Source organism: Narcine bancroftii, chromosome 13, assembly GCF_036971445.1.
Source record: "Narcine bancroftii isolate sNarBan1 chromosome 13, sNarBan1.hap1, whole genome shotgun sequence".
NCBI lineage: Eukaryota > Metazoa > Chordata > Chondrichthyes > Torpediniformes > Narcinidae > Narcine > Narcine bancroftii.
In genome coordinates, this window is record NC_091481.1 from 59,217,932 (window position 1) to 59,234,572 (window position 16,641).

At 44.0% G+C, this 16,641-nt stretch overlaps 1 protein-coding gene across 3 annotated transcripts in view; it reads right to left on the reverse strand.

Annotated features, from left to right (window-relative positions):
- The window catches only part of tbc1d17 (TBC1 domain family, member 17), a 55,043-nt gene that overhangs the window by 23,389 nt on the left and 15,013 nt on the right, over positions 1–16,641 (reverse strand). For all 3 annotated transcript variants that reach the window (XM_069909122.1, XM_069909124.1, XM_069909125.1), the window contains exons 5-9: positions 13,383–13,593; positions 12,823–12,934; positions 9,690–9,863; positions 8,014–8,145; positions 2,834–2,937 (exon numbers count right to left, since the gene is read on the reverse strand). In XM_069909122.1, coding sequence (XP_069765223.1) covers positions 2,834–2,937; positions 8,014–8,145; positions 9,690–9,863; positions 12,823–12,934; positions 13,383–13,593 — 733 coding nt within the window. The remainder of the gene's footprint in view (positions 1–2,833; positions 2,938–8,013; positions 8,146–9,689; positions 9,864–12,822; positions 12,935–13,382; positions 13,594–16,641) is intronic.

The following is a 16,641-nucleotide window of genomic DNA, read 5'->3' on the forward strand; positions in this document are numbered from 1 at the left end:
ATGAGCTATTCAGCCCATCGAGTCTGCCCTTCCATTTAAATCACGAGCTGATCCATTTTCCCCACTCAGACCCACTGCCCGGCCTTCTCCCCATGTCCTTTGATGCCCTGGCTAATCAAGAATCTATCAATCTCAGTTTTAAATACATTCTATGACCCGGCCTCCACGACTGCCTGTGGCATCAAATTCCAGATTCACCTCCCTCTAGTTGAAGAAATTCCTCTGCTTCTCGGTTCTAAGCAGATGCTCTTCAATCCTGAAGTTGTGTCCTTTTGGCCTAGACTCTCCCAGCTTGGGGAAACAACCTTCCTACGTCTACTCTGTCCGTGGCTTTCAACATTCAAAATGTTTCAATAAGATCACCCCTCATTCTCCTAAATTCCAAGAACTGTCAAACGCTCCTTGCACGATAACTCTTTCATTCTTGGAATCCTAGTGAACCTCCTTTGAACCCTCTCCAATGTCAGCACATCTTTTCAAGATTCAATTTATTATCATTGAAATAAAACTGTGTCATATTACATAAAATTGCTTTTACCTGCTCTAAGGCAGACAGATTTGCCATCAGCAGAAATTGTCTGAAGTGCCTCTTAGTCAGAGAAAGAGAAGCAGAGTGTCCCTAGAGTCACCAAGTGTCCGTAGATTCACCTCCAGCATTTCTGCAGCCACACAGTGTCCAGTTCAAACCATTGGCAATCTGACACCCCCCCCCTCGCATCCCGCTTCTGATGCCTGGTACCCCTTCAGCCAGTTTCGAGTCAGTATCCAGCAGACCGCAGCCCAGCATGAGTCTCCTGACAACAGCCTTCAGCAGCCCGCCTCGTGCATTAGTCTTTCAGATGAAGAGCCGCTGCCATGGTCACTGTCCCGTGCGTCGTCTCTCTCTGCTTCTCCTTCTCAGATGGGGGATGGTCTCCCCATTTTCTGGAGCCCTGTGCCAGTCCACCGCTCCCCTTGAGTCTGCAACCCTTTGTGGCTGCCGCCGATCAGAGGCACCGCCATCTTGGGTGCAGACCCCACGGTCACGGGATTTTAAATAAAACTACCGTCGGCTCCTTTAACAGGCCGTTCAAAGCCTGTGTGGAGCTGATGGCAGTTGAACCCCGGGGGAGCAACGTATCTCTGCTCCTAGCGCCCCGCGGGTCTGCACCAGTGCTGATGTTACAGCGGCTTCGGCAGTGCCACCATTTTTATTACTGCGCTGATGGCAGTTGAACCCCGGGGGAGCAACGTATCTCTGCTCCTAGCGCCCCGCGGGTCTGCACCAGTGCTGATGTTACAGCGGCTTCGGCAGTGCCACCATTTTTATTACTGCTCACAGTACTCCAAGTGAGTCTCACCAGAGCCTTATAGAGCCTCGGCATCACATCCCTGCTCCTATATTCTATTCCTCTTGAAATGAATGCCAGCATGGCATTTGCCTTCCTCACCACCCTCTCAAAATGCAAGTTTAACTTAATGCTATCCTGCACGTGGACAATCAGGCCTCTTCGCATCTGGGTACCTTCAATTTTTTTCACCCCATTTTAAAAAATAGCCTGTCTGTTTATTTTTTTCTGCACTTGCTTGTATTAACGGCACATCCCTGCATGCCATGCTCATTCAAGTACCTGTCAAGTTCCCTCTTGAAGGTTGTCACCGTCTCTAGCTCTATCACCTCTTTTGGCAGTTCATTCCACATCCTAACTACACCGTAAGAAAAATCTACCCCTCAGATCTCTTTTAAACCTCCACCTTCTCCCCTTAAGCCTACGGCCATGAAACAAAGAATGTAGTTGCTGTGACTGTAGTAAAAACACAAACGCTGGAGGAACTCAGGAGGTCTCGCAGCATCCATAGGAGGTAAAGATAATACAGGTTGAGTACCCATTATCTGAAATGCATGGGACGAGAAGGGTTTTGGATTTGTTCAGGTTTTTGAACATCATTCACTCAGACTTAAAGATACATGCATTCACATCTTTACTCAGAGAGTGGTAGACGTGTGGAATGAGCTTCCGGGAGAAATAGTGGCGGCGGAGTCAATTGTATTATTTAAGAAAAGGTTGGACAGGTATATGGATGAGAAGAAGATGGAGGGTTATGGGCATTGTGCAGGGAGGTGGGACTAGAGAGGGGTGTTTGGTTCGGTGCGGACTAGAAGGGCCTAATGGCCTGTTTCCGTGCTGTAAATTGTTATGTTATGTTATGTTACCACATACAAATGTTTACATATGTATCTACACTCTATAATGCACTACTTGTGTCTGCTATGTTCAGTTCTCCGATCAGGATTTCCGAACTCTATTACGTATTATGGGACCACGGACAAAAAAAAGTTTCAGATTTTGAATCATTTTGGACATTTGGATAAGGGCTGAGCACTTTGTCAAGATATGAAGGGCTCAGGCCCCAAAAGTTGGTTATATATTTTTATCCCCTATGGATGTTGCGAGACCTACCTCCAACATTTCTGTGTTTTTACTTAAATATACCCTCTAGCTTTAGACACCCCTACCCAGGGAAACAGAACTGGTTATCTATCCTCTTACAGTTTGTACTTTTCTATCATATCACCTTTCAGCCTCCTTTCCTTCATTGAAAAGCAGATCTTGCCTTTCCAATCTCTCCTGATACCTCAAGTCTTCCAAGCCAGGTAACATCCTAGTGACTCTTTTCTGCACCCTCTCTAATCACATCATTTCTATAACAGGTGGCAGAACTACACACAATACTGCTTACCTTTTTGCACTCACCCAACACCCAAATGACCATATTCCATGCCAACGTCTACACTCCTTCCTTCCTTCCCTTCCCTTTTCAATGTTGATCACAAGTAGAGTTCGCTGCTTACGTTTTTTGCTTAACCATAACTTTGCGTTCCTCGGCTGTACTGTCCCATGGGTAATAGCCCAGCAGAAATTTCCATACTTCCCGACGGATGCTGTGGCACAGTCCCTGAGATCAAAGGAACAGTGAATAAATTGGACCAATTTTGATGAGACGAATCAAGAAATGGCTTCTGCTGTCCGAAGGGTTTGTAACCGGGCAGCACATCTTTCCTGACAATGAAGCAATTCCCAATTCCCTATGGGCAGCAGGGTTAGCATAGCTGTTACCACCAGGATCGGGACTGGCGTACAAATCCCACACTGTTTTTTCTCCCCATATCTGTGCGGGTTTCCTTGGGGACTCCAGTTTCCTCCCACCATTCAAAAAATACCGGAGGTCAATCGGCTGTAATTGGGCAGCATGGACTTGTGGGCCGAAAAGGCCCGTTTCCGTGCTGTATACTTCCAAAAAAAAAATTGTCCTCTCAGATAGCTTTATGTTGATGGAACAGGAACTTGGACTTTGTCTCAAAAAAAATGAAGGAGCAGAGAGAGATACATTTCAAAATCAGAATACTGTGGAGTTTACTGAGGATCTTGGTGGGGGGCGGGGTGAGGGTTGGAGTTTTTTTTTAAAAAGATGCTCTTGAAATGACATTTCAATCGAGTGGGAATGAAACGAGAAGGAATCTGGGAAGATTTTTTAAAATTTAATGTAGACATACAGCACGGTTACAGGCCCTTCCAGGCCATGAGTCCATACCACCCAATTAACCTACAATCCCTGTATATTTTTTGGAGGATGGGTGGAAACCGGAACACCCGGAGGAAACCCACGCAGACAATGCTTGTACAGGAAGCATGTACAAACTTCTTAAAGAGGGCACCAGATTCGAATCCACGTCGATGGTGCTGTAACAGTGTTCCGCTCACCGTATGCTTTGACAATAGGGAATGCATTGCTTTAAAAGATAATACATGCTGACTGGAAAAAAAGAGTCAAAATTTGCTAGATTAATTGGAAGCAAGGGATTGAGTCCAATCAGATGAGCAAATGTTCTCCAGCTAGGGTGCATGGCTCCTCGTGTAAATGAGGAACAAAAAAAATAACATACATAAAGTGCAGAAACTCTCATTTACTACCTCATGGAGAAATAAACCAGAAATAATCAATACGAGAAAGCAAGATGCCTAAACATCAAAAAACAAAGATGTCGCATTTTTACAGTTTTAAAGCCTTCATTGCTTGCCAAAACATTCCATCATCAATGGAATGCTCTGAGGTGTAGCCATCTTGCAATGTAGGAAATATAGCAAACCATCAATGCATCGTAAAATTCCTGACAAGCAATAAAAGAAAATTACACGTATCATATATACTCGTGCAATAGTCAAGTTTTGAGGACCAACTTTTCATATACTACTTTTGAACTGCGCCGTTCAAGGCATCAGGAGCTCAGATGGTCGGGACCAGGTGATGTCCGTGTTCACACCTGGCTGAGATGGGTGGGCAGCTGAGGCAAGGATCCCTGGTCAGGGCATAAGGTGCTCCGGTGAGGATCAGTGGTGGAGGTGTCGGAAACTCTGGTGGGCAGGTGGCTGAGGCGAGGGTTAGTGCTTGGGGCATCAGGCCGAGGCAAAGGTTTGCGGTCGAGAACTCGGATGGGCAGGCAGGTACATACCAGGACTTTGGGAGCTTTGGTGGACACAGTCATGACCAAAATTATGGGTGGTTGGGGCCAAAAAAAAGTGTAGATTTTTACATGAGTAAATATGGTAATCTATTTTGATGGCATTGGTTGGCAAAACAGTAGATAGTTAGGAGGCATTCATTAAAGAAAGCCGTTGGTCCTGACGTTATCTTATTAAATGTACGCAACAGAAACTTGACCTCAGTAGGATGTATTAAGCCACATTCATGGTGATGGGGAAAGAAGCTTACTCTCTTAAAGAAGCTTAATTGACGCCCACAGAAGGCAGAGGGTGGTTTTAGATGGTTGATAGTCTGCATGGAGGTAGGTGACCAGTGGTGTTCTTCAGGGATCTGTTCTGGGGCCCCTCCTCTTTGTTACTTTATGAATGAACTGGATGAGGGAATGGAAGGGTGCATTAGTAAATTTGCAGATGACGCAAAGGTTGGTGGTGTTATGGATAGTTTGGAGGAATGCAGAGGTTACAGTCATACATTTGTTAGGAATGCAGAGCTGGACTAAGGAACGGCGGATTGAGTTTAACTGAGAAAAGTGTGAATTGGTTTATTTTGGTAAGTCAAATTTGAAGGCGGAATGGAAGGACTCTGAGCAGTGTGAACAAACTGAGAAATCTTGGGGTCCATATCCACAAGACCCTCAAAGCTGCTGCTCAGGTTGATAATTTTTTTTAAAAGGTATATAGTTTGTAGGCCTTCATTAGCAGTGGGATTGAGTTCAAGAGCCATGAGGTAATGTTGCAGCTATAAAATACCTTCCTTAAACCCCATTGTGTTCAGTTCTGGTCACCTCACTACGGAGAGATGTGGATTCTAATGGAAAGGGTGCAAAGGAGATTTACAAGGATGTTTCCTGGATTGGAGAGCATGCCTTATGGGGATAGGTTGAATGACAGAGGATAATGGGCGTCCTGATAGAGATGTACAAGATGTTGAGAGGCATTGATCGTGCAGATGGCCAGAGGCTTCTTCCCAAAGCTGAAATGGCTAACATGAGAGGCATGGGAGTATGCACTGGGAGGGGGTGCAGGAGACAAGTTTTCCCCACAGAGAGTGGTAGATGCATGGAACACGCTGCCACCAACGGTGGTTGAGGAGGGTCATAGGATTTTTAAAGAGGCCATCAGAGACATGGAGTGAGAAAAACCATGGACAATCAACCCAGCCAAATGCAGTAAGGAAATTCTAAGCAGTTTTTCGAATGGGTAATAGGTCAGCACAATGCTGTGCGGTGAAGGACTGTAGATTGTCCTGTAGATTTCTATGTTCTATCAATACTTATGATTTTTTTGTACTGATATTGAAATGAATTCAGAGGCATGAGGAAGCCCAGCCAACTCAGGTACAATTTGTTCTTTCATCAATGTTTACAATAAATTCCACATTTTTTCTCTCTACAAATGCCTGGCATGCTATTTCTAGCATTTTATTTTAACTTCTTTCTTTGATGACGGGCTCAAGCCCGAAATGTCAGTTATGTATTTTCACCGTTGCTATATAAAGGACACAGTTTTGAGATTCCTTACCATGGTGTTTTTACTTTTTGCTTTGCATAGTTAGCAAGTCAAGCAGTTTGATTGTGGTATAGTTTTGTAGCCAGTCTCCTGTTAAACTGGTTTTAAAAGTTAACTCATGCTGTGAAATTTTTGAAAAGGAACATTGATCAGATAAGATGTATCTCTGGAGTATTATCAGGTAGATATAGCAGTTCGAGATAGGAGTAAAAGTTCCTGTTGGCTGCCCTTGAATCTGATTAGGCCCCAGTCCTTGCTCTCTACCCCAAAGGTCATCGAGTTTTGTACTCTCATTGAATTATTATCGACTTTCTTGCATTGCCTTTTTCGGCAGAACATTCCAGAGTAGCACACCTTGCTTCATTTAAAGGAAAAAAATGATCATCATCTCGAGATCGGGTGCAGAAATGCAGCACACACTCACTCAACTTGAATTGCTTTCCTAGCAGCATCTCTTGCAAACCCCAAGGCTTAGTGCAGCCACTAATTTATTAAACTAACGGCCACTGACCATTTCTACCCATGGATCCTGTCTGACCTGCTGAGTTCCTCCAGCAATTGTCCGCCTTAAATTCAGTCATATCTAGTAACAGTGATCATAAAACAAACAAAATTGCTTTTAAAAGTGGTCTACAAACACCCATCCTCATCCAACATCACCTGCCAACAATGTGGTTGAATATCCACTGCCCTTGGAATATGGCCTCAGAAACACTTTTACAGCAAAAACTTCGATATTCCACTATCTGACCATGCGGGAAGTCCCGAGGATTCAGTAAGTGGCAGACCAGGTGAGTGGAAATTGCAGTCTCAGCCTGGCTGTCATGTTCTCCGAGCACCTGCTGAGATCCTTATTCCTGCTCTCCCTTCCACTTTGGCAGGGCCCCCCCCACCCCCCCCCCCATTAACTGCTCTCCCTGTCCACTTGCCAGGACCCCACTCCCTTCCTACTCATTGGGGCCTCGATTCGCATTCTTCCTGTTTATCAACAAGGGTCTTGAATTCCCACACTCCCTTTAAACTCACCAGTTGCACCCCCATACTTCCTTTAAACTCAAACACATTCACCGAAATACATCCACAGAACATTTTCCAAAGAAGGGGAGTAAAAATGTGTTGGATTATCAATAAAATAACATCCAACAGTGCAGAAAAATCAACCAGTTCAGCACCAAAGTCCCAAACATGTCAAACAAACAGTTTTCCTGTCGGAATCATACCAGCCTTCTGACAACTGATTCTCGGAATGGATCACAGAAGTTTGATTGTATTTTGATTCCGTTTACTTCTATCACATCTACTTTCCATTCCTTTCTCCTCATTCTTTAACTCATTTTGTTCTCTTGGTTTTGAACATTCTCAACATTTGAGCCTCTGGCCCAGTGAATTCCAAATAGTGGCAGGACTGGAGATAAGAAATTTCAATTCAGCTCATCTCAGCTCTAAATGATCAACCCTTTATCCTAACAGTCCTCCTTAACAAGAAACAGACTCTAAACATCTATCCTGTAAAGACTTTAAGATTTAGTATGTTTCAATAAGATCACACATCTTTAAGCTCCATGGATTATCAACCCACTCTTGTCTCTCAACTCAAAAGAGCAGATCACTTTCCTCCAGGAGCAGAAGTCATATTTTTCTTTTAAAAGAGCACCATTCTCTGAACATAAATGGGACGCCATTTGGCCCTTTGCACCCAATCTACCATTCATCTACCTCAATGCCACCTTCTTGCTCAAGTCCTAAATCCCTCAATTCACGCAACATTTAAAAATCTATTGATCACTGAATCACTGAGGCACCTGCACTTTCTCACAGCGGGCTCGGTTGTTCACTCAAACTTGCTCACAAAGTACCTCTGTATTCTGCTTCATTTGAAGGATTGGGCTGTGATTAGAACCATAGCTTGCAGTATTGCAACAAGATGCTTTAGAAACAAACACAAGAAGATTCTGATTAAGGAATGAAAGAATTCACCTACTCCTTTAAAAATCTTCTTCTTCAGTACTTCCACGTCCCGAACTCTTCCTTGTGAGTCCAGATGCTTCCCCCATTCTGTAGCTGTTAGAGTCTCCTGCCGCTGTACTGTAGGCCTCTGACCCAGATCAGCTTGCTAGTAAGGACATAATATCCCAAAGAGAGGTGGGGAGGGGGGGGGGGGGGGGGGGAAGAGGGAATCTCCATTTTATATAAAGAATATTAATGGCATTTCCACTTCTGCTTCATGTTGCACAAAGAATAGCACAGAAGTTGCCCATTAGACCTCATGGGCAAATACTAATGTTGAGGTTAAATGTTAAGACTCCTTCCACCATTTAAAGTATGTTTACATTCCAGGTATGTTGGCTGTTCAGCTTATTAATTCCATTCTGGCAGTCAGAGGAAACCAATTCCCCATTCAGCCTAAATTTCCATCAATGCACTCCCCCGCCCCCCACCCACCACTGCCAAGATGCTAGCACTTCCCTATATAATGCAAGCTACTTACAGTGAACAATTATTCTATCATCTTCGTCTTTGGTCATGCAGTCATACTGAGAACAAGCAAACACCACATGGATTGAACCTAGGTTGCCTAGACAGTCAGCCCCTATGAGCTGCAGAAATTCTGCCATCCTACAATCCACACCTAAACATTGGATTCATTTCAGGAACTCCCAGTCCAGATATCCAAACTATCCTCCGCCTTCCAAAAAAAAACGCAGCTTCCCCTTGCACCATCAACTCAGCCCTGACCCACATCTCCATTTCCTGCTCATCTGCCCTGGCCCCCACCCGACACAACTAAAACAGGATTCCCCTTGTCCTCACCTACCATCCTTTGCATCCAAGGGGACTGTACTCCTCCCCCTGCCCCTCCTTCTCCCCCCCCCCACCATTTTGTTTGGGCACCTGCCAGCATTTTGCTCACACCTTAATGAAGGGGTCAAGCCTGAAACGTTGGTTATGTATTTCTCTTCTCTTTGGCTTGGCTTCGCGGACGAAGATTTATGGAGGGGGTAAAAAGCCCACGTCAGCTGCAGGCTCGTTTGTGGCTGACAAGTCCGATGCGGGACAGGCAGACACGGTTTATATCTTTGCTAAATAAAGTACTTTATACTGTTGAGTTTCTCCAGCATCATGTTTTTATTGGAGAGAAATTACCGTAGTCTTCAGATGGTCATGCTGGCTGTATTCAACTCCTACACATTCAATTCATTTGAAGTCAATGGAATCAAATGTGCATAGCTCAGTTGATGTTAATCCGCTTAATTAGTACAGGTGATCAAAGATGTCTTCCTTATCCTTCTATTAACACTGCTTTTGAACAGTACAGACCAGACCTCCTACACCCCAACTACATGCAGCAAATTTATCGATAGACTAGCTAGTTTCTCGATAACTACCTCACAAGGTACATCCTGCAGTCAAGATCAGATTACTAGCGTTAGAGAAGACTATTAGCATGCTGGCCATTTCTGGCCAGTAACATGAAAAGTAATTATGAGAGTCTCTCAGTGGCATTCCTTCTCTTTAAGTTGACATTTTCCCCCTCCCCTGAGAGAGAAGAAAATAAAACAAATTTGCTGGTCTCCTTCTCCTTTAATTTTGTCCTCATCTTACAAAATGCATACGTCAGCGAACAATTTGTCACTAGTTTAGAAGTTGCCTACTTACACAAGTGATAACCTCAAAGCCTGGCTCATCCTGCTGGTCCAAGTCTACTCCGGCTGCTATCTCACGTAGTGGACGATGGCGCGGTCCGTCTGGGGGTCGCAGAGCTCCACGCAGGAAGTTGGTCACTTTGGAAAAGCTCCCGAACGTGGCAGCGTAAGGGTCTTGTATGAAACGCTGCAGAAGGAAAGAGCAAAACTCAATATTTTCAGTGGGAATCAATGGAGGACAGGAGGTCATTCAGTCCACGCTGAGGGATCTATGTAACTGTATACAAATGGCCCACATTCTGAAGTTCACTGTCATGCTATACCTAGTACAATGAGAAGGGTTAGTGTGTGAGCAGTCCATTGAACACTGAATGTATACAGCAGTACAAATAGAAGAGCACGAGCATATCACAGGGCATATAAAGCTACAGTGAAAAGATCATCCATTAGTACAGAACAAGGGCAGCATGACATCATTATTCTGAGGTTTACTCAGGAACCCAATAGCTGTGAGGAGGAAACTATATTTGAACCTGTTGGTGGGTGATCTTGAACTTCTCTCTGATGGGAGGAGAGTGTGACCAGCAGGGGATGGGTCCTTCTATATATGGTTATAAACACACAGAAATGCTGGGGGAACTCAGCTGGAGTCCAGACCAATTAAAAGTGTTAACTGGATATGATAAGAGGAGAAGTCAGGATTGATTTTGGCTCTGTGAAAAGAGACAGAGGGAAAAGGGAAGAGAGAGAAAGACCGAGTTTGGGGAAAGGTGACAGGGTGAAGAAGGGGATGGAGCTTTAATGGAAACTGCAGGTTGATGTTAATGCCATCTAGTTGGAGGGTGCCCAGACAGAGATGTTGTTCCTCCAATTTCCAGGTGGCCTCGCTCTGGCAATGCATGACACCATGAGCAGGCATTTAAGCGAGGGAATGGGCCACCAGGAAATTGAAGTGGGTGGCCACTGGGAGATCCAAGTTATTGCAGCACAGAGCTGACAACTTTGCGGCAGCAGGAAGTGCAGATGGAATTGATGGAGGGGAGGAGCGAAAAAAAAATCTGAGCTTCATTCACCACCTTCTGATCTTGGACAGAGCAACTCCTCTGCCACGCTGTGATGCATTCAGCTCGGATACTTTCAATGGTGCCCCAATAGATGAGGGACACACCGAACCTCTTTGCTTTCCAAGGAAGTGGCGGTGCTGGTGCACTTTCATGCCTTTTCCTTACCAATCCCTTAATAAGCTGGGACAAAGGTTCACAAGACAAATTTCTTTGAGTATTTCAGAGAAGATGAGGTTTGGACATTTTACATGATAGAGGAATTAGGGGATATGGGGAGAAGGCAGGTAGGTGGAGTTAGGTCATAAATTAGATCAGCCATGATGGTATTGAATGGCGGAGCAGGCTCGATGGGCCATTTTTGGCCTACTCCTGTTCCTACTTCCTAAGTTCCTATGGACAAGAAAGCCCAAGGACATCATATTGGTTCAAAAAGAGCTGTTATTATTCATCTGAGGAAATTACTGAGGGCCCTTTACTCTGTTCTGGGAGTAATTGTTGGGACAGATTTGAGGGAGCATAACCAGCACATTAACCAGTTTTGCTCCTGACCTGGGAATACAGTGAAACCCTTGTTATTTGGAATTCAAGCAACCAGCAAAAACAAAAGAGGAAAATAAATAAACAAACAATTAGAATGACTGAATAAATAAAAAATAGTTTAAAATTGTAAAAGTGAATGTTCTCTGAAGAATCACATAAACCTTTGGTGAAGATGGGAGTATATATTTAAGACAATGGAGAGCCTTGGTTATGCTTTGCTCATCGCAGCTGTTTGATTAGTTGTGCTTGAATAAAATGGCGTCACCCAGGATGAAGTGGTTGATGCCGCTCGCCACTGAGGAGACTTTCTTACAATGTCTCCGAGTCCTTGCTTTTTCTTTATTAGTATATAATTAAGTATATTAGCAAGGCTTTATCTGTAAACTTGGGGAGGGGGGCAAATTATGATGGCGGCACGGTTAGCGCCATTACAGCACAAGCGACCAGAGTTTGAAATGAAATTTAAATTTTGCTAAGTTACGGGAATTATCTGATTAAAGTGAACTTTACATAATTAAGGACTACAATTCTGATTGTTGCTTTTTTTTCCCCCAACTATATTTTATTACAGAGCTGTTGTCATACCCACACTCCTGTTCGGCTCCGAATCATGGGTCCTCTACCGGCATCACCTACGGCTACTAGAACGCTTCCACCAGCGTTGTCTCCGCTCCATCCTCAACATCCATTGGAGCGCTTACACCCCTAACGTCGAAGTACTCGAGATGGCAGAGGTCGACAGCATCGAGTCCACGCTGCTGAAGATCCAGCTGCGCTGGATGGGTCACGTCTCCAGAATGGAGGACCATCGCCTTCCCAAGATCGTGTTATATGGCGAGCTCTCCACTGGCCACCGTGACAGAGGTGCACCAAAGAAAAGGTACAAGGACTGCCTAAAGAAATCTCTTGGTGCCTGCCCCATTGACCACCGCCAGTGGGCTGATAACGCCTCAAACCGTGCATCTTGGCGCCTCACAGTTTGGCGGGCAGCAACCTCCTTTGAAGAAGACCGCAGAGCCCACCTCACTGACAAAAGGCAAAGGAGGAAAAACCCAACACCCAACCCCAACCAACCAATTTTCCCTTGCAACCGCTGCAATCGTGTCTGCCTGTCCCGCATCAGACTTGTCAGCCACAAACGAGCCTGCAGCTGACGTGGACTTTTACCCCCTCCATAAATCTTCGTCCGCGAAGCCAAGCCAAAGAAAGAATATTTTATTCTTAGTTAGGGGTTGGATGAGTGAGTCTCAATCAACCAGAAAAATTCACACATCCAGTATCTACCAAACCTCGTAGGGGTTTTTACTGTGTATGAATTGACCCTCTGGACCGCTGCAGAAACTGTTCTCCTCTCAACATTGCATGGATAGTTTCACTTGGTGTTCATAAATAGCTTCTTTTCAATCGTGGATCTACCTACAATGAACACTGCTGCTGCATCATGGAGACAGCACGAAGGCCTCATAAAATGAATAATGATTAAATCCAAACCTGTCCTCATCAGAGGGGAAAAAAAAATCCCGAGAAAACAGAACTACTTACGGACACCAGATCCGAGGAATTCTCGTCGAACAGCTGCAATTCATCAAAAGACTGAGACAAGGCGTGGGAATCATGAGAGCAGATGAGATAGAGGCGACAGTCCTTCTTAGACCTGCCAATTGATAATCGCAGTCAACAAGCCATTAAATATCATGCAAATATCTTGTACACCAAGCAACCTCAGATAGAAAACTATGGAAACAAACTTGATCTTCCTCAGTAATCTGGTTCATGAATGTCAAAGCATTTGACAAAAATCACTGGGCAAAAAACACTGGACTAGATCACCCTATTGCTATCAGGAGTGGAAACTCAAATAGTCGTTTCTTTTACCCTGACACTAATCTCAAAACTGGAGTGATTTTAACCAAACAAATGCAGTGAAGATACCAAGCAGAAATTCTCAAGCCTCATTTAAAATAAAAGCCTATAAATGAGACATCAGGATACCTGCTTCATCACAAAACTGTCACCTGTGCTTACAACAGGCGCAAAGAACACTGCACCGAGGAGGCGAGGGCCCAATGGCACAAGGTGAATAGAGGTATTGCAATACTCACGTAGCCAGGACGACGTATTTACAAAGACACTTGAGTAAAGCTTTGGTGCCTCCAGCATGGAAGTGAAGAGCTGGGAAGGAGATGCCATCTTTGCTGATGAAGATGAGGTATGACCAGCCCAGGCCTGGTTTGTTTCTCCGGATGGACTTCAGCTCTGACAGACTGATGGAGAATGCCCACTTGCTGTGTGCTCCTGGGCACTGGGCGAGAGCTGAGAGATGGTGTGAAAAGAGAACATTTAATTGATGAAGCCTCGAAGAACAGGGACTGTGAGCAGAACAGGAAAGGAAACCGCCTCCCCCCCCCCTCTCCAAGCCCATTCAACCACCTCTACAGAAAATAAATGTCTTCAACTGTTCTGCCTCTTCTTCCAGAGATCAACCTTATCAAAATGCACCATTACAGCTTTCTCCGGGGACATCTCAATCATGAAAATAAAAAAACTGTAGATCAGTGGTTCACCACCTTTTTCTTTCCACTCACATACCACTTTAAGCATTCTCTAAGCCATAGGTGCTCTGTGATTAGTAAGGGATTGCTTAAGGTGGTATGTGGGTGGAAAGAAAAAGTTTGAAAACCACTGTTTTAGTCATCCCTCATTGACTCGTCATGTGCACCGTTTCAGAACTCCAAAGGAAATGGGCCAAGGACAATTTTTCTCAAGCAAAATATTTCAGTAACAATTGGTTCTCAACCCTCCCTTCTGCTCACAGATTTGAGGAGAATCCCTTGCTAATCACAGAGGACCAATGGCATAAGGATTGGTATGTGGGTGGAAAGAAAAGGGTTGGGAACCACGGCTGTAGATACTGTAAAGGTGATGGTCAAACATTCAATATAGAAACCTTCAGTGAATGAGGCTTGAAATGTTCACTGCTTCTCTTTTCACATAATGCTGCTTAAACTTCCGAGTTTTTCCAGCACTTATCCATCACAAAAGTGTTTGTTCTTTGAATTTATTGGGGAAAATCTTTCCTCTACACACTGTGCAGGGAAGTAACCTTATCTCCGAGAACAAAATAAAAAGTGCAGAGTATAGAGGTACAGAAAAAAAAGTGCAACTGGGCAGAACGATTAGCGTAGCAATTAGTGCAACGTTGTTACAGCACCAATGACTGAGGCCTGCATCCAGCACTGTTCTCACTGGTGCGGCATGGGTTTCCTCCCACCGTTCAAAATGTATGGGGGGAGTGGTATTGGTCAATTAGGTGTAATTGGGCAGCAAGGGCTGAAAGGGTCCGTTTCTGTGCTATATGTCCAAATTTTAAATCCATGAAGGGCAACATCATTTTACTAAAAACACCCAGAAATGCTGCAATAACTCAGCCGGTCTCACAGCGGCCTTAGGAGGTAGAGAAATACGTATCTTTATCTCCAATGGGCGCTGCAAGACCAGCTAAGTTCCTCCAGCATTTCTGTGACATTTCCTACGATCATAGTGCCTGCAGACTCCTCCCCATGCAACCCCCACCCCCACCGGTCCCCCAAACATCATTTTACTAATGAGAAACTCATTCAATGGTCTGGTAACAGTGACGAAGAAACTCCTCAAATCTGGTGCTGATGTTCAAACCTGCCTGAAGGGAGGGGGCAGAAGAGTGCTTAATTGGGGCAGGATGGATCTCAGAAAGGTGTAGATAATCTAAAAAAAACATGGTGATCAGATGGGGTTCACAACTCAGCGAATTCTGTTCTCACCTGGTCTTTTCTTGCATGTGAGTCACTGAACCAAACTTCAACTATGGGTTTATCATCTGTTTATGAAGACCTTCTGAATGACCACTGCAGAGTTTCTGGTGTAAATACTTTCACAGTACTGCTGGGCAGAGATTTGGGCCCAATAACAATTAAGCAATTGTGACATTTCCAGAACAAGTAGGCGTCCTCGTATACCAACTACCATTGACACTTAGGAGGGGGCGTTGAAGTTGCTTTGAAGAATAACTACAGTACAATTTGGAAATAGAACACACTAGAGATGCTGCGGGTGGAAGTCAGTGGTGGCAGTGAATGTTCTGTTTGGTAGATGGAGAAACCAATAAAAAGAGCAGCGTTTTTTAAAACATTTGGACATGCTGCACATTAACAGGCCATTCAAGCCTGTGCCACCTAATTATCCTACAATCCCGTACATTTTAGAGGAAATCAGGGCACCAGCAGGAAGCCCACGCTGATACTGGGAGAACGTACAAACTCCTTACGGACAGCACTGGATTTGAACCCTGGTCGCTGGTGCTCTAAGTGTTGCTCTAATAGCCACGCTGCCCTGTAGTTATCAACTTGGGTGGTGCTGTTGGATGCTGGGAGCGCTGCACAAAAAAAAACTTGCAAACTCTTTCGAGATATCAACTCTTTACATCCCCAGTTAGAATCCACAATGCAATAGTCTTAAATGAATAGTCAGCCAATTACATCTTTGCAAACTTCCTTCCTAATGCCTATAAAATTGCTACTAAACGACTAGTGATTGCATTTCCTCAGCAGAACTTTTATTTTCTTTCTTTTTAAAACTTTATTTATTTGAAAGATTATTAGTAATAATACAGAATACATTCCATAAAGACAATTTTATATAAGAATTTGATTTTCTTTCACACCAAGTGTCTCAAAGTGTCTCTCAAATTACTAATTTTATTCATTGGGTAACCCGCTGGTTAGGTGATGTTTCAAAAGATGTTTAAATTTGAATGGGGCTTTGAAAAAGTACACAAGGAGAAATTGTTTCCATTAGTTGCTAATTAACCAGATCAAAAGAACGAGAGATAACAGATAATTGTTACGATGGAGAAAGCAGTGCACAAAGCAACCTTCAGAAGAAGGCTGGATAAATATTCTAATGGTAAAAAAGCTTAGAGACAAGGTCAAGGAAGATAAATCCAAATAGATATTTTACAGAGGTGACATCATCATGGCTGGTTATATACTTTTTGCTGTTTAGTACAATTCTATGATATAGTCAGTGTTTAAATTTGCATCATTCATTGGGGCACAATCAGTAAAAGAAATGGTAAATGTCATTAATTTAGTGTGTGATACTTCAAACTCATTTAGCCTACCTTTCATGTCCCTGTAGCCTGTGGAAGATTGCTCGATGAGCAGAAACCTTCCTGATTACAGAAGAAGTCCGAAAATCCAGACTGATCAGGGATTGGGTCAGTCTGGATTTTCTGGATTGTCAGGCAATACTTTTAAAATTCAAATTTAAGGAGGAATAAAGCTGTACTGCTTGACGCTTCTTTTGCTTTCTTGAAATACTTTT